The sequence below is a fragment of the Carassius auratus genome, chromosome 40, assembly GCF_003368295.1.
Source record: "Carassius auratus strain Wakin chromosome 40, ASM336829v1, whole genome shotgun sequence".
Classification (NCBI taxonomy): Eukaryota; Metazoa; Chordata; class Actinopteri; order Cypriniformes; family Cyprinidae; genus Carassius; species Carassius auratus.
The window spans coordinates 7,206,048-7,228,098 of NC_039282.1; the positions used below are offsets into that span (position 1 = coordinate 7,206,048).

At 35.2% G+C, this 22,051-nt stretch overlaps 2 protein-coding genes across 3 annotated transcripts; both read left to right on the forward strand.

The window, feature by feature from the left end:
- The first annotated feature begins 3,942 nt into the window (after nucleotides 1–3,942).
- Nucleotides 3,943–7,130, forward strand: LOC113058995 (uncharacterized). Its single transcript, XM_026227233.1, has 8 exons — nucleotides 3,943–4,035; nucleotides 4,190–4,501; nucleotides 5,641–5,676; nucleotides 5,781–6,083; nucleotides 6,172–6,304; nucleotides 6,389–6,432; nucleotides 6,530–6,642; nucleotides 6,772–7,130. Exons 1-8 carry the CDS (start codon nucleotides 3,990–3,992, stop codon nucleotides 6,910–6,912), a joined length of 1,128 nt encoding a protein of 375 aa, XP_026083018.1. The 5' UTR covers nucleotides 3,943–3,989; the 3' UTR covers nucleotides 6,913–7,130.
- A 5,442-nt stretch (nucleotides 7,131–12,572) lies between these two features.
- On the forward strand, nucleotides 12,573–19,001 carry LOC113058996 (neurogranin-like). 2 transcript variants are annotated; one of them, XM_026227235.1, is made up of 4 exons: nucleotides 12,573–12,743; nucleotides 16,316–16,514; nucleotides 18,268–18,331; nucleotides 18,437–19,001. In XM_026227235.1, exons 1-3 carry the CDS (start codon nucleotides 12,729–12,731, stop codon nucleotides 18,315–18,317), a joined length of 264 nt encoding a protein of 87 aa, XP_026083020.1. In that variant the 5' UTR covers nucleotides 12,573–12,728; the 3' UTR covers nucleotides 18,318–18,331; nucleotides 18,437–19,001. The 2 variants fall into 2 exon arrangements, with proteins under 2 accessions (XP_026083020.1, XP_026083019.1); XM_026227234.1 differs by having other exon boundaries at nucleotides 12,579–12,743; nucleotides 18,268–19,001.
- The last annotated feature ends 3,050 nt before the right edge of the window (nucleotides 19,002–22,051 follow it).

The following is a 22,051-nucleotide window of genomic DNA, read 5'->3' on the forward strand; positions in this document are numbered from 1 at the left end:
AATTTAAAAATGAGAAAAATTACTTTTATAAAATATTATTGTTATAACATTATTTATACACATTGCTGAGCAATGGTATATTAATGTTAAAACTATGTTAAAAGTGTTAAAAGAAAAACAAACACTGCATACAAACACCTCTTTAATATGATTGCCGGTTGTTTTAGTATTAAAATCTTCAAATTACAAACATGTATCTACATGTTATTTCTGTTAGTACAACAGTAAGTTGAATAAACAGAAATCAAGACGTGTTTTATCTTAAACACAAAGCCATAATGTAAAACGTCACAAACAACTTTTCCATCTTCTCTGCACTCCAGACCCACATCAAACACTCTTTCAGCACATCACACTCAGGAAACAGCTGAGGGCAGGAAATGGTACAACAGCAGTGAATCATGTGGGTTTAGGAAAATAAAAGTTGCAGCTTGCAGTCTTCGCTAAACACAAAAGCATCAAATTGAACTATTTTCTACAAAAAGATTATTTCTATAGAAAACCAAGCGTCTTTCACAGATAATTTCAGGACAACAAAAAGCAAGATATAATGTATAATATGAACGTGTGTGTTTTGGGTTCATGCGGGACAGAAGTGACCCTCTGCACACCTCTTGCAAGCTGCCCTACTTGTCTGACCCAGTTGTCCTCCTGCGGTTCCACCAGGGCAAGGTGACCCGTGTGGCACACCCGTGCCTTCCTCACAGTAATACCCTTGTGGACACAGAAACTGAGAGCTCGTCCTCCGAGAGGTGCCCTCCAAACAGTAGGAACCTAGGAAGAACAAAACAATTCCAGCTATTATCATGTACATTAGGATTGTGCAACATCTAGCTCTGAGCCTCAAATTTGATGGACTGATTGTCTGTTTACACATTCCAAGGAAATGTCAGTCTGTGCATAAAGTGAATATTTCTGCTGGTTACATCATTATACCATAGCCGGAGACAAGCGACTGTCTTTATGAGTGAGTCATTGAATCAAACAGCATGTTAAATCAAACAAAAGCAAAATTACAAAATCTGCTTGGGGAAATGATTCACCCTTGCCCAAAATTCCTGATCATACAGATACCTTTTTGGAATCAATGGATTTTGGTCATGAAATTTTGCAGAGCAATGGTAAATATTCCAAATATTATATTAGTATACAGATTCCTATTGAAATGACTGGATTTATCCCTCAAAAGCCAGTCTGATCTCTCTCCGTCTCGGTATGTCCCAGAGGGACAGGAGATAAGCTGTCTTGACCTCTGACCAAGATGAGACTGTCCCCTTGACCAATTCAGTGTCTCTGTTCTCCTGCAGGCTGATGAACCAATGCATTTTTTACACTCACTCTGGCCCGGAGTATTGGCCCACGGGACAAGGAAGAGGTGCGGAAAACTTTTTGAATGGACATTGGCTTCCTTAAAGAGGAAACTGAATAAAATGTAAAGGGATTTACAAGGAGTTTTGTGTATGTAAGCATGTATGCCTGTTGTGACATTGATACTTGTGTTTATTTTGGCTTTAGCAGGTGCAAGCAAGACATCAGAGGCATGTGAATTAAACATGGGAGTCCACACTTACCCGCAGGACACCGCTGACATTGAGCACTGCACAGAGTGGAATAGTAGCCTTGAGCACACTCAACACACTCCATCTGGGGGAAGTAAGGCTCCGCGGCCACACTAAAATAGGAAGAAAAACATAGAAATTGTTTACGCCACATGCTTTGATTGAGTATAATTTACCAAAATTTCTTAAGCAGCATTTAAGTTTGTGCCAACCTTCATTTTAAAGGCCCTCTATGCAAACAAAGCCAAAGGGGCACAGCAGACACTGGGAGAGTCCCTCTGGAGCATACTGTCCTGAGAGACATGCTGTGAGGTTACCTGATGCTCTCTCACAAGAGAAACCAGCAGGGCAAAGCTTGCATTCCACATGGTCTTCTATGCTAACCAAACCTTGGAAACAGGGCTTTAAGAGACAATTACAAATATATACTTATTATATAGGTTCACATTATAATAATTATTTGATGAATTAATTGAGTCATTAATTGAGTTAATAAACAGCTGTTCATTATTAGTTCAAGGAAGCTCAGGTACATACATTAAATAATATTAACAGATACAACTTTTGATTTTAATAACGTATAAGTAAAAATTGAAATTGAAATGAACATCAACTAAGGCTAATAAATGCTTTAGAAGTACATTTTGAATTGTTAATTCGTGTTATATTAACTAATTAAAACTTATTGCAAAGTGTTACATACATGACAGATTTTGTACCTTTTGTACAAATGTAAACACACATTCATTTTTTTTTTTATTATTAACTACGATACCTGGCAGTCCTGGATACTTTTCCAGTAGAAGGGTTAAACATGCATTTTTGGCCTTTTCTGGGTGCTGACACATTACCAGGACAGACGAAATGCAAAGATATGAAAATGTGTTTTATTATTATTATTTTGTAGGTTTAATACAATTACACAAAATCTTCTAGAAACCTAAAATCACACTTACAAGCACAACTGCCCTGCAGAACACTCCAGACAAGTCCCTGATGAAAAGTAGGTTCCCTCTGGGCATGCTATTTGAGTCTGATTATAGCAGATTCAACTCAATAAACTTACTGTACGACCAATATTCAATAAATAAGTACATTTCATTTATTTAACACACTATGTAATGAATTTTATCTCATGCTGATAGTAATTACCTGATACAAGGACATTCCATCTATATCTAAAGCCAGTCTATGTTACACAGAAGAAAAATATAAGGAATTACTGGTTCATAGTAATTGTTTTTTAAGCTCCACATTTCATTGCAGCATCTATCTAAAAGTCTATCAGTGAATTGGGACACCTCAGTAATAGAAAGTGAAGTTCAAACCATGTAACTTAATTCCAGTCAGAAACCAGTGATACACTCACTGGGCAGAACTGTACACTTCAAGATTATCAGTCTGCTTTTAAACCATGGATTGTACATGATCTTATTTACCTTTTGATTTCATAACGTCAGAGGAATAAATATTTTACACCTATATGCACTCACATTAGAATTTACAGTATATACTGAGAATGACAAAAGAGGTGACAAAAAACAAACAGTTAAATATTTATTTTTTAATATTAATTTCTACAAATAAAATACATTTAAAAAACAACAATGTAAAACAGAGTACATTAAAATAGATTATGATGGAGTGACGTTGTTTTCTGTGGTAATGCGAAGGCAAGAGGTTTCCTGTTCCTTTATGTTTAGGTGAAACTTTACACTTCTGCAGCTGTGCAAACCTCAAGTTTCCGCTGCAAAGCATGAACGTGATCCAGTTTACTGCAGCAATGGGCTGATAAATGAATCAACCTGCTGGGAAAGTCCCTTTGACTCATTAGTCAGACTGTGAGCTTCATTTATTATCCCTTTGGAATTATACGGTTCTATCTGCATTCCGAGTAGTTTTGAGATTTTGAGCTTCAAAGTTTTTTCATTCCATTCGACTGTATAGATGCAACTTTGTTGTTTATTTAAATAAAAAGTCCCAAAATGTAAAAAAAAAAAAAAAAAAAAGTCACATAGAACATTATAATTCCAAGGGGGCGTCTTGCAAATTCCATTTAAATAGTTTAGATACATGGAAAATGTCTGTAAATAACATGTGGGTTAGAACTGCGCCATTTGTTTGTAACTTCCTTAAGACATACCCTGTATTTTTTTATTTATAATAATGATTATATAAATAATGTAAATATCCTGGTTAAATAATCAAAGAATACCACAGTGCCATGCAAATCAGGCCGCTAAAGGCTCAGTCATATTTTGCCATTCATTACAATGTTCCAACAGTTAACCACATTTTACGGAGGCAGGTGCTATTCTTAAACAAAGCCCACCTCATGGGGAGGAGCTTCCCTTTGTTTTTCTGCCATGCTATAAACCATTTATCATTTATGCAGATATAAGTAAAACTATCTTGAATGAATGCCAAAACATGTTTCTGATTCCTGTGATGCTTCTTTTACAACTAGGATTCCAAGGTAATGTCAGAGAGATGCTATCATATTAATTTATCATGAATTATCTTATTAATTATAACTAGAATAGTAGATGTTTCTGTAAATACTTACACTAGTTTTTAAATTAATATATCTATGTGCAGTTTCTAGTTGCTGAAGTTGTGGCTCTTTACAGATTCTGTGAGTGCTGGAATCCAGCGTGAGATTCAGAATGCAAGACTCCAACAGCCGTTTACTTTAAACTGTACCTACAACTGTTCCAGTGGCTTCACTCGTGGTACATGGACTTGGGAAGACACTCCAGCTTGTGAAACGTGCCACTGGGATCAGAAAAATTCCAAGTTAGGAGATGTGTGCACTGTGAGCTTGTACATACCTCATCTAATTCTGGAGCAAACACGTTATAACTATTCGTGCTTTTCTGAAGAGAGTGACCGCCCGGGCCTTCCTCGTAAAATTGAGCTTCTGATAACACTGCAAGTTCATGGTAAGAGGTGTTTGAGTTTACTGCTAACAATGAATAACACATAATGTAAAAAAATAAAAATAAAAAATGTTTCTTTGTCAAGAACAGATTTGGATGCATTTAGCAATACATCACTTGCTCGCCAATGGATCCTCTGCAGTGAATGGGTGATGAAAATAGCTGATGAAAAAGTTAGGGTAATCCACAAGTAATTTACATGACTTTAAACCAGTCGATTAGTGTCTTGTGAAGTGAAAAGCTGCTCGTTTGTATGAAACAAATTCATTAAGGTTTTGTTTTATTTTTAACTTTCAAAGTGTTGCTAAAATACAAGTCCTCCGTCTGTAAAATTGCTTACTCCAATGAAAAAAAAGTCGTCTTTTCTGAATCAGGAGAGAAATATACACAGATCAAGCACCATTTGCAAGCGAAAACTGTCCAAAACAGTTTTACACAAATATGCCAGTGGATTTTGATGTTTCATAAAATATTGGTGTGAAAGTTAAATGCCGTGATGGTGGATTTTTTTTTTTCTTTCTTAAAAACATGCATCTTTTCATTTCACAAGACCTTAGTTGATGGGCTGGAGTAGTGTGGATTATTGTGATTCTTTTATCAGCTGTTTTGATGACACCCATTCACTGCAGAGGAGAAATTTAGCATTTTTTCCAGACTATAAGTCACACTTTTTTCATAGTTTGGCTGGTCCTGCGACTTATAGTCAGGTGCGACTTATTTATCAAAATGTATTTGAAATCAACCAAGAGAAATGAACCAAGAGAAAACATTACCGTCTACAGCCACAAGAGGGTGCTATATGCTGCTCAGTGCTCCTGTAGTCTACACTGAAAACATAGAGCGCCCTCTCGTGGCTGTAGACGGTAATGTTTTCTCTGGGTTCTTGGTTCTAAATAAATGCGATTTATAGTTAAATTCGACTTATATGTTTTTTTCCTCGTCATGACGTATTTTTGGACTGATGCAACTTATATTTAGGTGTGACTTATGTAATGCTGCATTTCTCCAAATTTGTGAAGAATGAAGGAACAAACTCACCTAGATTTTGGAAAACCTGAGAGTGAGAGTCATATTTGTGTGAACTATTCCTTTAATTAATCTAAGGACTTTTCTTAACATTTCTGCAATCATGCTTTATACAGATGAATCTGAAGGACAAGTAACACCTCCTGAAGCCGGTAAGTCTATAAATTATGGATCTGTAAGGATAGTTCTACTCGTACTATTTCTAAGGCCATTATTAATTTGTATTATTGCTTTGGATGTTGTTTTACTTGTCTAGATCCATCTCTGAGAGTAAAGTTATATAGGGGTGAGACAGATTCAGATGAGGTGTTTACATCGCTTTCCACCATCGAAGTGATGGCAGGAACCTCACCCAAACTTCTCTGTGTCGCCCCTGACATCAAGCACTGTGAGGTGCAGTGGGTCAGAGAAAACAGTACCCTCCCCTTCACCAAAATAAGTGACACCATAGTACAGTGGAGTGAAATCAAAGCAGAGGATAGTGGACGATACAGGTGCCACACCAAAGGGACGTGCAGTGAACAGGCTATCACTGTGGAAATAGAGGTCATCACATCGGGTGAGTGTTTTCACACTTCAGAAATACATCAACCCATTTTCAGATTCACATACAACAAAGTCCATCAAGTAAGCATTTTTTCATACAGATGGATTTGCCTGGGCCAAGATCTTTGCAGCTTTTGCAGTGTCTGCAGTGGTTATCCTGACGGCCCATCTGGTGTATTTGTGCTACAGAAAGGGATGTAAGATCATGGATTCTGCAAACATAGTTCATGAAAGGTAATTCACAATTTTATGTAGAAAATGTATCATTATGAAACAGCAAGACATTTCAAATCTCTTTCATTATCTGGTTTCTTTTAGGGTTTCGTCCAGAAGTGCTGTGGTGATGAAGCCAATCGCTCAAGGTCTTACATTCAATATAGTGTATCTGGGACTGGCAGTAACATTTAAGAGTTAACGGGTCCACATTTTTTTTTTCATTTTTTTTTTATTTAATCCCAGACAGTCAGAGTGATCATGAAGTCCCTTATGCTGACATTGTGATCTCCGTGAGAGGATCCAGCAACCCGGATCTACCTGACACCTTTAGCCAGACTTCAAAAAATCAAAGACCAGTGAGAATTAATATTATTCTAATGTTCTTAAACACAGACACACACAGAAAATGATTCAGGTAGTTTTCACAGGTTTGTTTAATCTCATGGGACCATGCAGATGTGTGACGGTGTGAATGTGTTTTGCAGAGATGGAGGGATGAGGCCAGAGCAGGGCTACTGCACGCTTCAGCTGACAGACTGCACATCCACTCTAAAGAGGTCACTAGGAAATTAAGCACAACGTCTGAATATGCTGTAATTACCTACTCCTGTGAGGCTCTTAGTTAGCTACTTAAAAAAACTGCATATCTGATTTAAAAAATAAAAAGATAAAAAAAGAAATAGAAGGCAAAATGTGAAAATTGTGAATAGCTGTCTGCCTAATTTCTGTTGTCTGTAAAAAAAAAACACTGTAAAACCTTGAGTATGTGTGGACTTTGTGTGTGTATGTGTATGAGTATGTGTGTTATTGCATTGCATCTGCTATGTAGCTCAATTATTATTATTTTTTTTTTACTGTGTCGGCAGCTTTGCTTTTTTTGACCAGGACGGTCTGTTTGACTTAAAATAATGATTTAAGTAATTTATAGTATGAGTCATAAGTCCAATTCCAAAATAAATAAATAATAAATGACTCAAACAACAGTTCAAAACCCTCTAAATTATTATTTTTTGTTAATTTAAGGAACTTAACCCAAACCAACCTACTGTATATCCTGTGTGTTTACTTATTTCATAAGCCTAGTAGCCTACTGATAAAAGGGTTGCACTTTATTTTACAGTACGTGTACTAACATGTACTTATAGTGTACTTACAGTGTATTTATCTAAGAAAGTTTTGGTAATACGAGGTAACTACATGGGGTAGGGTTAGGTTTAGGGGTAGGTTCAGGGTTAGTACCTAGTTATTACATAGTTATTGTAATTACTATAATAAGTACATAGTATGTACATGAGGAACAGGACTGTAAAATAAAGTGCTACAGATAAAAGCTTAGAAATTCCCTTGAATTTGTTCATACTTGTAATTATTCCTTACATTTATACAGTGCTTTTCTAGGCACTCAAAGCGCTTTACATTCAGAGGGTATATCTCCTAATCCACCACCAGTGTGCAGCATAGGTGGAGAGGAGACAGCATGATGAAGCCAATCAGCGGATATGGGGATTGTTAGGAGGCCATGATGGTCAGAGGCCAATGGGCAAATTTAGCCAGGATGGCGAGGTCACACCTCTAATCTTTTCGAAAGACATCCTGGGATTTTTACTGACCACAGAGAGTCAGTACCTCGGTTTAACATCTCATCCGAAGGATGATGCTTGTTGAAGGTATAGTGTCCCCATCACTAGACTGGGGCACTAGGACCCACACAGACCACAGGGTGAGTACCCCCTGCTGGCCTCAATAGCACCTCTTTCAGCAGCAACCTAGTTTTCCCATGAGGTCTCCCATCCAGGTACTGACCAGGCTCAGCCCTGCTTAGCTTCAGTGGGCAACCGGTCTTGGGCTCCAGGGTGATATGGCTTCCTGCTTTGTACCTGGACTAGTAGTGTTTCAAGTCCAAGTAAGCATGAAGAGTCAGATTCTAGAAGTTACTCACGATTCGGACATTGCAGAATTACAAAAAATTGACAGAAAACACGAGACACATGACAATAGTGTGAGCGGGCATGTTTCTCAGGTCAGTAATCTCGATCGACAAGCATTTAACAGTGACATTGAGCATTAATCGAAAAATTTAGCAAAACGAGTCTAGCTTCGAACAAATGTAACGGGTTGTAGTTATCATGGAGTCATTTGTTTGGCATGTGTTATAGTTATGCACATAAGAAATTAATCTGGTAAACCATAGCTTAATGATATATAGCATTTTTATATAAAAATGCTGCTCCCAAAGTCACTAGACCTGATCTTTTCATTTAATATTTGACAATAAAATACATCAAATTCCGGCGGGAGTCCTCAGACTAAAGTTACTTTAAATAGGCTATTTGATACAGTACAAAAAATTATGTATACTAATGTTTTTCCTCTAGAACATGACAATAAAGCGACTTGCTTGAATGTGAAACGTTTGATGTTTGAACCACGTGCAGGTTGCATAGCAATGGTTGACAACATTCGAGAACGGTAAGAAATATCACACCAGTACACCTGCAAAAAGATTAAATATATTGATTATGGATTTATCAAGGCAAGAAATTGACAACAAAAGTGTTACAATATGTTTTTCGTTTTAAAGAGAGATTTTAGATTATTTTTAGCAGATCATATGTAATGTCAAAGTCACTATGTGTATATCATGCAGTAAAGAGAAAATCATCATCTTAATGAGAAAATCACTATTAAATTATTTTTTTAATTATGTTGAAAACATTGTAAATTAGCCATTAACCACCATTAACATTAACGTTTAAAAAAGTGTCTTTTCCCTTATTAAACTCAGACCCTAGAGTTGTATAAGATGTCTGTTCCCTTCTCCAACACAAACCTGCAGATCCCTAGAGTTTTGGGGAATTTATTTATCAATTTCCGAAAGGTTATATTATATTATATTCTTCTAACGTGGTATTTATGTGTTTGTTCTTCTCAAAACAGGGCACAGCAATACAAGGAAACTACATTTCACCTAAGATAAATACAAGGTCTGTGAAAGAGAAAGATTGATTTAGCTCTTTAACTCCCTTCCAGATGAGAAAAACAGGCATGATTAAAGTCAAGTAGTGTGACATTTTAGATGAAAGTGTAGGCAATAAAACTGAAAATTACTTGTATAGGATTACCTGTATTTTTGGTAGGATCTCCTTGATTCTGATCATACATTCTTGCAGTGCAGCAGTTTTATAAAAGATTGTAGCAGGATGAAACTCGACATGTGCCTCTCTGTTTCTGTGGCAGGGCTTCGATCATTTGATCAAGCAGAGGACTGCTCCTAGAGGATTGATGGTTGTGTCAGAGCACAGATATGCATCTGAGTTGTACATTAGGACTCATTTATCACTCCTGTTGTACTTGTTTGTGCTTCTATTTATTTACATTCTCAATCACTGTTGCATATTAAAGTATCCTTGCCTTCTTACATGCCAATTTTCAGAAACGACGCCGGCCATTTTGAAACTTTGGGAAACAAAATGAAACCCTAACCATATCGAAAGACCTCAACACTAATAATTCAGAGGTAAGTGAAGTAAAGCAAAAATATGAGTTATATAAGAAGTTCGATGAGGAATCTGGTGAGAGGGAACATGGACCTGCTGCAGATATAGCACCAATGATTTTGTAGAAGATTCAGCCAATTCCTAATCTGATATTAATAGTAGATTGCTGATTGAAATGAAAGACACATGCATTGACTACAGTGATGAAATGTATGACAGTAAAAGTGAAGTCATAGATGTTCTAGAAGTGCACCGTCAGTGGTATACTCATACAGGTGAGCATGAAACTGAGAAGAGCACTGATCAGCATGATAATACCTCTAAAATTATTGATGAAATGAAGGAAGAAACCCCAAAGCTAGTTTCCCAAATGATTGACAATGAAACAGAAGTCACAGAGGACATGATAAACAATGAGATTTTAAATACTGATGTAATGGGTGCTTCTGAGAAAGATCTTAAATCAGAGAACATATGTGAAGCGAGTAATCTTGACAGTGATGGCTGTGATGCTGAAGATATGGACCTGGACATTTGGAGCATGCCTGATCAAAATATGGTAAAAGCTGAAGATGAGGAGAATGGTTTAACCAATTATACTAAATCAAATGAAGATATTTTGCCTTCTGGAGCAGAAGAAGCTGACCCCAGGCCTTTAGAGAGAGAAACAGAGGTTATAGTTGAAGAACAGCCTACAGAGTCACAAGAAAAAACTGAAAAGACTGAGAATGACACAGATCAAGAAGATCAGCTGGAGGAGCAAAGGGAAAAAAGCCAGGAATCAACACTTGAAAATGAGAACTTGGAGGATCCTGACAGTGATATACAAAAGGTAAGGTATTTTTGTTTCTTTCTTTTCTTTTTTTTCACCCCCTTTTCATATGGTAAACAAAAATATGGTGTTTGCATAAAGAATATGGTTTTTGAAATAATAAATTTAATATACATTTTTGTTTAAATAAAAGCCTCATTCTAAAGGGCCTAGAAAATAATCCAATTTTATTTTGAAATCACGATTTTGGCTTCCCATGATTATGAAAATATATGCATTGAGTCAACAGTTATTGTGTCTAACACCTTTTAAAGCATTTTGCTTTTGCTCTTACCTAAATGTTTAGTTGTTTTTCTTTTCTTGTTGAAGTGTACTGCAACATTTTAATATACTTATTAATATAAATTATATGATTAATATACTATTTTAATAAGATTATTATTGTATTGTGTTTTATTTAAATGTGTATATACACATGCATATTTATTATTGTTTATTATTTGTACATTTATTTTTGTCCTGTATCATAATTGAAGTTCAAGGAAAACTACTGTCAAAAAAAAAAAAAAAAAAAAGGTTCTATAAAAAGTTAAATAAATGCAAGATCTATGAGGCATCTATGAAACATTCCAAAATCTATGAGTAATCGTGTTAAATAATCATGATGTCAGTATTGAGCAAAATAATCGTGATAATGTTTTTTTTTTTTGTCATAATCAAGCAGCCATACACCATTCTTTTCTTGGATGCAGACTTTTCCTTTTATTGTCCCAAGTTAGTAAGTAAAAATACAATCTTCAAGGACTTGTGAGATCAACAGTTCGGTTCTGTACCTCTCTGGAGAACAGTGATTGAAGATGTCCCTGAAATAGTCCAGCTGGTGAGTACAAGACTGTGAGAGAGTCCAAAAAAGCTCAAACGATACATACATGCCATATCATACAGACACCATGCGTAGACCCAAACAAATGATTGCAACATTTCATAAAGAAATTTAGAAAGGTTTAGATCTTGAACGAAGATGTTGGAAGAATATCCATATTCTTCTTTAAAGGGGTTCGAATGAGACCGATTTAGTGGTGTTTCCATGGAAACATTTCACTGACCATTTATCTGAGTGAGAAACTGATCTAGATTTTGGAGTTGTGTGATATTTCCAAAGAAATCGAATATGTACCCTATTAGCCGCTTCACTTAACACAAAGTGGAGTGTTTCAAGTTCTGTAGGGGTTAATTAGAGACGCACACACTAAAGCAAGGCTCTCTTCTTCTCACTCTAATGTAGGTCATCTAACCTGACCTATATCAACTCTTGTCCAATGACTTTATATGCTGTAGGAGGGGCAAGGGAATCGTGTAAGTGCTATTTTCAGGAACAATATTCATGGATATCATCAATCTATGGCACTGTAAAGTGACCTCAGCTTCTTCTTGGAAACTCAGTGTTTTAACTCTCCGGTGCTCTGTGAACTGACTTCATTAGCTCCCAGCCTTACACCTCCAGCAGATGCCAAAACTGATACCATTACAGCAGAGCTGCATCTTCTCTCTTTAATCTTGGTAGGGTAGGAGGCAGGAGATGCAGCAGTGTTCCAGAGAAATAAAGGGCAATGGATTTACTGTCTGTTTGTCTTACTCTACAGTATATTGCCACAGGGTGGAGGAGGCACGGACTGTGTGGGACTGACTGTGTGATGTGGGGAGCTGTTTCTAGTATTTTCTTAGCATATGATGACAGCCCTCAGGAATATTTTAGACTGTGAATATTTAAAGTCATGTTATATAATTAGATTGGACCAAGGTCTCCTTTTAATCATTCTCTCCACTGCAAGGCTAAATCAAGTATCTGCTCCTATTGGTAACAGGTGTCAGGAAAATGAGAATAATGGTGCTGTAATCGTCAGCATTAAACAAAAGAGTTGCAACGTGCAAAGACCTGTGAGTGGAAGTGTCAAGAGTGATGATGCTCGTGTGCGCTCTCTCTCTCTCTCTCTCTCTCTCTCTCTCTCTCTCTCTCTCTCTCTCTGTCCTCCCACCATAAGGCTCTGAATTATAAGGATAGTTGGAGGAGAGGCGTATTCGACCAAGGCATTTGCCCTGTGAGGATCTTCCACTCTGTTGCACTTGCAGTAGAAGACGAGACCACGTTTATAAGCGTCTGTAATTGCGCGTCATGGATTGTCATATCGTAAGTACAGACCGTTTTTATTTTTATGTTGAAAGTATAGAATTAATGAATATATTCCATTAAATTAAATCCATTTGATAATAAATAATTTTTTTTTTTGTATTTTGAAACTTTATGTCAGTCGTAAATTTCATGTCCAGGAAATTTAGGAACTGTCTTCAGGTGTATATTTTGTGCTCATCATCAGTTTTATGCTTAAGCTTTATCTATAGGGTTCAAAGGATCCCCATTTATTTATCTGTATTATAATATTAATAGTATTAATAATGTTATTAAAATAATCTACAAACTGTAAATAGCCTAAAAGAAAATTTAAAATAAATATGTATAATAAATGACACAGACTATATATATATATATATATATATATATATATATATATATATATATATATATATATATATGTATATATATATATATATATATATATATATATATGTATATATATATATATATATATATATATATATGTATATATATGTATATATATATATATATATATATATATATATATATATACACACATACATACATACATACATACATGCACTTTGTTTATTCATTTATTTATTAAACAATATGTTGATTAATGACTTATTAAACTATAATAATTAATATTAACTATATTTAACATGGCTGCCAAAAGTCAAGAATGTTGGGCGTGGCTATAATCCCAGAAAGAATTAAGGAATTTTGGTAAATGCATGTAGATTTTTACTTTTGTATTCCATGTTTGGTCCTAGCCGGGTATATGAGGACCTTTGTATATTTAAGTCAGTCAGCTTTAAGCTGCTATTAGTGGCCAATTGTCACAAAACTTTTTTGTCAGAAGAATCATGCAAAGTCAGGGTTCCCACGTGTCCTGGAAAACTTGGAAAATTGATGACTAATTTTCCAGTCCTGGAAAACACATGGAAAATGAGAGAAAATGTAAAATGCCCTGGAAAATATTGTTATTGTCTTGGAAAATTATTATTTAAAAAACATAATTTTGTTTTGCACAAGAACAAATAGTTGAATTAGATAAAATTTATCTCTGAGGAGAACTGACTGTTTTCAGAAAAGTTTTAGATGATATTTTGTTTTCATCTTGCCTTTGTATTATTCATACTAAAGTAGTGTTTATAGTGTTAACAGACGTAACCACGGAAATGCTCTAGCTGCTGTTCCATAAACTCCACCTGCTGTCAGAGAGTGAATCTTCATCTCATTCAGCCCATCTGCTGTTTTTGTTTCCTGCAAATGTTTTATGCAATATCATTTCACAAAGCTGAAGTTTTTGCTTCAGATTTTAAAATTAAATCTAATTTAATGTAAATTAAGTCAGAAACTGCTCATGTATGTAACATCTTTATTTGGATCATGATTCAAATGCAGTGTATGACTCCAATTTTAAATGGCTACAGAGAGTTCGGCCTGTACAGAACAACAACAACAACTAAAAATCTTGAATATATGTTAATATATTTCTTATCTTATCTCTTGCCTTAAAAAATGACATAAAAATTAAATCAGTATTGGAGTCGGCCATGAGATAGATATTAAATGATTCTGAGCATATTTATAGGCCTATCGCTTTCTGTGAAGTGCTACAGTATGTAATGGCCAATCAGAGGTGATTAAGTTAGTCAGAATCCACACATTTTTCACTCGACCCTACCAAAGCAATACTAAACTGAAAATGTTTTTTGAAGGATAGACGCTATATTTTAAAATATGATTTATTATGAAATTATGAAATATGAAATTAATCTAGATTTTGTGCATGCACTGTAAAAAACTACTGTGATTTTAACGGTAAAAAAACTGTGAAAATGCTACAGTACAAACCTGTTAAATGGTTAACGGTAATTTTCTGCAAACTTACGTTCCCGGAATTCTCTGCATTGCATTTCAAATTTAGTTTGAATTTGATGTTTTTTCTTTGAAATAACTATGTTTCTTCTTATTTTTTTTTCTTATCTGTTTTGTTTATTAGGGCTGTAATTACATATAATGTTGTTAAATTAATGTTTATTGCATATTTCCGTTTAATGAGTCTCAGCATGATGGTATTTAGTGTATGTGTGAATGACACTCTGCACATTCAATGTATCTTATTATTTTAAAAGCTATTTGTGATGGGCTTTGTTTCATCACGTGACTTTCTCATCACCACCTGATATTGGTGGTAACCAGTGTAATACAAAGGTACAAAATAGATTTCAGTACTTCAATAAGTTAATATGGTATATTATAGAATTATATCAGTTAAATTATGGTATTAAGCTGTAAATTTAAGGTAAAATTGTTAAACCAAAAATGGTGTTACTGCATTTCTTACAGTATAATTCTGGCAACCACAGCTGCTGTTTTTTTTTTTTTTTTTTTACTGTATATTTTGCGGAATATTTTTTACAGTGTGAATTGATCTTAAAGGTCAGGAAATATAAGACAGCTATCATTTAAAAATATGAACATGTATGTGATCTTATAAGCTAAAAAGCTCTTTGTGCTGGGACCCCAAAAATGTCTGCTTGCTGTTTGTTACGCATATGCAAAAGGATAGGGCAACAAATGTATCATTTCAATGGACTAGTATAGACATGGGAAAGGCTTATGACTGTGCAGTTTCATTAGAGGTGATCCATGGGTAAGCATACATTAAGCCTCAGAGGCAGCAGTAAAATGAACAGATGCTTATTTATAGGGGGGTTGTGGAACGCCTCTGCCTGTGGCCACATATGAGCATGTTGGCAAAATGCTTGGTAAATATGAAAAGAGGCTGATCCTTGGTTTAAAAGTGGGTGGACACGCTCCTACCAGGGTTTTTACAATGGACTTCAGCTCATCACCCTCACAAGCTGTTTAAAGACTGCCAACCAGCCTCTGCTGAGCCATTTTACATATGCCAAGTTGTTGTGGTGGGAGAAAGCATGTGGTTTCACAGCTTCAGGAAGACTTAATGAGACAAATAAAATCACATCCCACCACACACACTGCATGAGGTTGTGTGATGACATGCTTTACAGAGCACAGGAAGCTGGTCAGAGTTGGTCTATGTATCTGTGTGGTTATTATTTGAAATCATCGTGTTTATGCATCAGTTCATTTTATTTTCACTAGCTTCAAGTAATAGGTTTCTTACACTCTTAAAAATTTAATTTCCTTATGGTTCCTTGAAGACCCTTTGACATTCAAGGAAAATTTCCATTTCACAAAAGGTTCTTTATAGTGGAAAAAAAAAGTTATTTAGATGTTTAAAATGTTTTTCACACTAAGAAAAATGTATTGTTTTTAGAACTGTTCAATGAAAGGTTCTTTTGGGAACTCAAGATGGTTCTTCCGTGGCATTGCTACGAAAAACCCTTTTGGAATCTTTATTTTTAAGAGTGTTATGGAAAAAAGGAGCATTCACTGATGGGTAATGATTCATTGCAAGGGGGCTTAAATGGGCAGGAAATCATCATGCTAAACCAACTACAGTGGTATATAAGATCTTAGAGGATAGTCTGAATCATTCTAAGCAAGAGTGAAATCAATATGAAGTACAGCCAGTGTCAGTTTTACTAAATGTATTATTCATCATTTAGGAGGAATGCAACCAGCCACAGGAGGAAGAGGACATCATGGACATCCCATTGGATGACCCAGAGGCCAATAAGGCGGCTGCCAAAATCCAGGCTGGCTTTCGTGGTCACATGACCCGGAAGAAGATGAAACCTGGTGAAAAGCCCAATGAGGAGGTGAGCAGCAGTGGTGAGGCCCTCAACGGCAGCCAAGGGGACTCAGGTCAGTCACTGTCCCCAACAGTCATAGTGAATACAAGCGCTAGACTCAAAACCCATCTCACGTGGTGCAGAGGCCGCCAGCTATTTTGATCCAAAGACATTTAAAACCCTCACAGAATTTGACTTTGAGATCTGAAGTAAGCAACAAGAGCTTTGAACTTTAACGAGAGTTCAAGATCGTGTTGATTCGCCGCCTTTTTTTTTTTTTTTTTTTTTTTACTGTGTACCAAAGATATTTAATAAAAACGCAGGAAATATTGTGCCCATTATAGCATATGAGCCACGAAAGAACTCTTGTCAAATCCAAAATGAAATAAAATGAAAAATCCATCAATTGCGTTTTATGAGTCATGTCTTTATACTGAGTAAACATAATAAGACATGCTCAAGGGTGCTTTTTAATTACTCTCAGAGTGCTTTGGATCATTTTTTTTCTTAATTAAGTAATTGTTAATGAGCACATCTATCATTTTCTCTGACTTGTTAAAAGATTGCATATGAAAAGCCATTCACCGATTTTCAGAAAGCTAGGGGAGTCCACAGAGTCACTCTATAGTCCGTAATATCTCAGTTTGTTGAGACATAGGTCTCTCAAATCTAATTTCTTTTGTGGGTGGTTTAAGCCTCCACAATTCCAGGACTCAATATTAAAGTCTGTCGCAGATTTATCCCCCCTTTCAATTTTCTTTCTGGTGATGTGTTTTGTTCTGCACAAAATTGCCTGGTTTTCTAGAGATGCTGGATCAACTGTTTCTCCCAGCTCAGTATGTATGCAGATGGTTCTCGAGCAGTTGATCCCCAGAGATTCTACTTTGAAGCAACAAATAGGCCAGCGGTGACGAAAAGACCACGTTAATGTTCTCACACCAAAGCTTCCATTTGAACTACCTTTGAGGAAGGAAACAAGTAGATCTGGTTGTTTAATGCAGAAAGTGGGACAAGCAATGTGAATGAAGGTGTCCTTCCAACCTCCAGCCCGGGCACAGATATCTCTCCTTCAGCTGTGCCGCTCCACTCTAACCAACCTCTGTGCCAAATTTAGGCCTTTCCCAAGCAACATCAACCCAGATCTCAGTTGCTAAGCATTTTATGTATGGAAGTGTTATTTTTATCCTTAGGTGCATCGCTGAAATGAGGCTGTGCTCTGCTTTACACAGACAAAAATATAAAATCACCCTAAGATCAATTCATATTCTGACAAAATCAATCAATAAATAATGCTTTGTCACATTCAGTATATTTTGTGAAGAGTGTCAGGGTCAAACACTGCAAAACACTATTTTATTACTCATTTTTTTTTTTTCTTCCAAATATTTAAACATTCTTAAATCAAGACTTAAGATATTAAGTCTTGTTTTATGAAAAAAGTATCCAAATTAAGTGAGTTAAACAGTGTGCTTTTAGAGTAATCTATATACTATTATATTTTTTGTTGATATTTTGAATTAGATTTTATTTCTTATATTTTCTGTTTTTATTTTAATTTATTTAAATTGTACTAAATGTTTGTGTCTTTATATCCATATATATTTAGTTTTTATTAAGTTTTAGTTTTAGTTTTTTGTTTATTATTATTAAAAAACAAAAATGAACTATTTGAAATGAATGAATAATTTTTATATAACCCATTGACAGATATTTTTTTCTTCATATTCTTTCAGATATTTTTGAAGTTTTAGATATTTTAAATGAAAACAAAACAAAAATAATAAGTAAAAAAAAAATAATAATAATGCTGTGTATTTTGTGAGCAGGTGGAACAGACGGAGTAGAGACAGATGCTACATCTGGACCAGAGCAGTGAAGACCCTTCTCAAGGTTGACGGCTTATAGGACGCTTTCTCCAGGGATTTATTATTATTATTATTATTATTATGTCAAGTAATGTGTGAACTCTTTCTCTATTTTCTGCTTCTTATCCAGTCTGGGTGAATATCTGCTCCAGCATGCTTTTGCATCCCACAAAACCCATCTGTATATTGTATATCTGATATTTGTATAAATTGAAGACCGGATGGCATTGAATTTAATACAGCCTTCTTCATTCAAACAGTGAAGTAGACTTCAAATAATGCATCATGATTGAGTTTTATTATTTTTTGTTGCTTGATAGTCCTTTGGTAGTGTTTATCATTGCCTTGATTTGACCATGTAGCCACGATCACATTCAGAAGTGAAATTTGTTTATCGATCATGAAAAAGAATGTAATCAGTTGTTTATTACGGTGTTGACTGATTTGTTTGGTTTGCTACCTGTAATATGTAATATGTTGAAAATGAAATCAGAGCTTCCAGTGCAGCATATGGCATGGCAAGATTGACTGTCTTTTTTGTAAAATTATAATCTTTTAAGGTAGTGCATAATATCATTAGAAATATAGAAATTGAGTTGTGAAAGCTTAATGATGATAACCAAGATCACCTTGCATGTTGACATCAGCATCAAGCTCTGTATCAATTGAAAAGCAAATAAAAACTCAAAAATGTGTGTTGCTTGAAATTTTGTACAGTCAGGGGGTGATCATTAGTCTTTTAAAGAGTCCTTATAGAAAGAGTTCAAAACAAACAGGCAGTTATGTATATGCAGCAGAAATGTAAATATTAAGCTACACATCAGTCTCATTAGTCCTGCTGGAGCATCTCACTGGAGGACCCACAGCGTGAAGGCTGTGCTAATGAGACCTGGACAGTCATTTATCAAGGTCAAATTGTCACATGCCTTGCGTTATATTCACTATTGCCTGTCAAAGCAGCATTTAGGCCTGTAATAGCATTAACTGGTATCAAATCTGTTCCAGTGTGTAGTTTTTCTGATAAATGTGCATGTGGCAGAGCTATAATGAAATAAATCTTATAGAAATATTTTTGAGACCATAATTTACCATTATATAATTATATGTTATATGTCTAACAAGTAAATAAAAAGGTATGTGAGGTATTGTGATTATTCTCAGCCACCCCAACATGTATGTTTTAAGAAGAAGAAGAAGAAGAAGAAGAAGAAGAAGAAGAAGAAAAACCTTGGATTAGGGAACATATGTTGACAAATATGCTGTTAGGTCTAATATAAATAAATAAAAATAAATAAGTCATAAAACTAGTGATAATCATTCAGTCTCGTAATGAATAAGAATCATTGAATACCGAATTTTGTCCATTTCAAACCCAAAGCTATCATACGACACATTCACTATTATTTATTTAAGTCTTCTGATGTTAGCATTTGGTGAACACAACTGATTGATTATTTGCTCATTCATTGTTCACTTATGCATTATTCATTGATTTGAACCTAATAGTTTTTTCAGTCAGTGCTAGATCGGTCTGTGCTTTAAATAATCATTCATACAGTACCTATATTATATCAACCAGTCACTTCAATTTGGAGTGTTTGACTTGACATTTGGAGCACGAGTTGTAAGGCCCATTTTTATAATACTTTTATGGTGCTTTTGTGTCATTTTTGGAGCTTGAAATCTCCAGCATCCATTAACTGTAAGATGGAAAAAATATCTTCTTTTGTGTTCCACAGAACTAACACGAGGGCGAGTAAATCACAAAATTAGCCTTTTTAGGTTGACTATCTCTTTAACAATGAGATGTTCCAGAATATAAAAATTAATCTATCTCTCCATGACAATATTAATCACACAGCTATTACATTAAGAGCTACACTTAACTAGACTGTGTACTGCCGTTCCTAATTAAAGACATACGGCACACAGTTAACCTTGTTTTTTAATTGCATCTCAGATGACATACTGTGGACATTTATTACACAATGAATCACATTCTCCAGGTTAAACAAACTGGAGTGACTTCATAAATCCTACTTTGAAGATTTCAATATTTCACAGTGACTGACTATATTTGATGATTTGTGGCTTTATGAAGTTGATTTCCTTTCTATCCATTTTTTAACTGACTTTTAACATTTCTAAACTTAGGCAGGAGGAAAAACTGGACAAGAAAAAAACTGTCCTCTGCACAGCAACAAAGACCTGCCATAATGTCATTGTGTGTGTGTGTGTGTGTGTGTGTGTGTGTGTGTGTGTGTGTGTGTGTGTGTGTGTGTGTGTTTGGCTCAACTTGTTTCCTTCCATGGGTGTGAAGTCAGTCGCCCACGTTCCCTCCTCCGCACACAGGCCTCAGCTTTAGGGGCACAATGTAACCTCCCCAGAATGAAGTCTGTCACTGCATGGCTCCATGACTTACAGTCTCCTAACAGTTTTACAGTTTTACAGGTTGCCTATGGCAACACAAAGTGCCATAAGACAGTTCTCCCTCAGATTGCTGTGTCCCATGATTCCTGCCCTCTACAGATGCACGTCCTGATTTTGCCAAGTCCGATGTGTTCCTGGGTCAACATATTTTGTTGACCCTGGAACAACATTCTACTCCAAAAATATATTCTTAACCATATCCCTACACCTAAACCTAACCTTAACCATGAGTAATCCCTAAAATCAGAGGAAATGATAGATGAATGACACTGATGTACAAGCACCAAACACTGATTTTAAGCATAAACTTCACAAAATCTATAAACTGGTTCTTCAAATCTGATTGGTTAATCACAATGTTGTTCCAGGGTCAACAACGATGTTGTCCCAGGAACATGTCTCACTTGGTAAAATCAGGTTAGGCCTCTACAGACTGCTGCTGTCAACGTAGTACTGCTGACCTGACAGCTGGCATATGCCAAAAAAAATAAATAAATAAAAAACCTTCAGCTTACCTGCACAACACAGACACATGATGCATTTTTAAACTGTAAATGATTGGAACACACACTTGAAAATGTGTGTGTTTCTATGTTTTAACACAAAAAGGATAGTGGATTTGCATAACTGCAACAGCTAGTTTTTGTCTCCCAGAAAATTCTCACTTAGCATTATGCTGGCTGCTGTATATGTAGAATGTCAAAGCATCTCAGTCTGAAATATCTTAATCTCAATACTCTTTGAATTGTTCAGTTTGCGTGCTTAATTGGCTTTTATGTATTATACAGCATAACATTGCATCAAAGCCTCCAGCAGAGGGGGCCTGTATATAACAAGTTAGCTCTCACAAACACATTCACGAAGCTATTACATTTATTTTATGTGCATTTTTAAAAATGCACATAAATCTTTTTTCCCCAAATCGTATAAAATAATACAATTCCCCCTCAATGTGCATATAAAAATAGTTTTTGGTCATTTAAATAAAGCTAAAATAATATTGATAGGTCTCAATATAAAATTAAATAAAAGCTATTTATTACTAATAATTATCAATAATATAATACTATGAAACTATGATTCATAAATAATAAAAACTAAAATATTAACGAGTAGTATATCAATAATTCTAAAATAATTACATTTACAAATTCTATATCATTTTAAATACAATTATACATCATATTTAAAATCGCAAACAATTATTCTTAAACAAGAAATTAAAGTTAGTTAATAACAGTTAGTTAGAATTTGACCTGAATGCTATTTCAAGTCATGGGAATACACGTAGTGTATTCAGCTTTGTCTGAGGAAA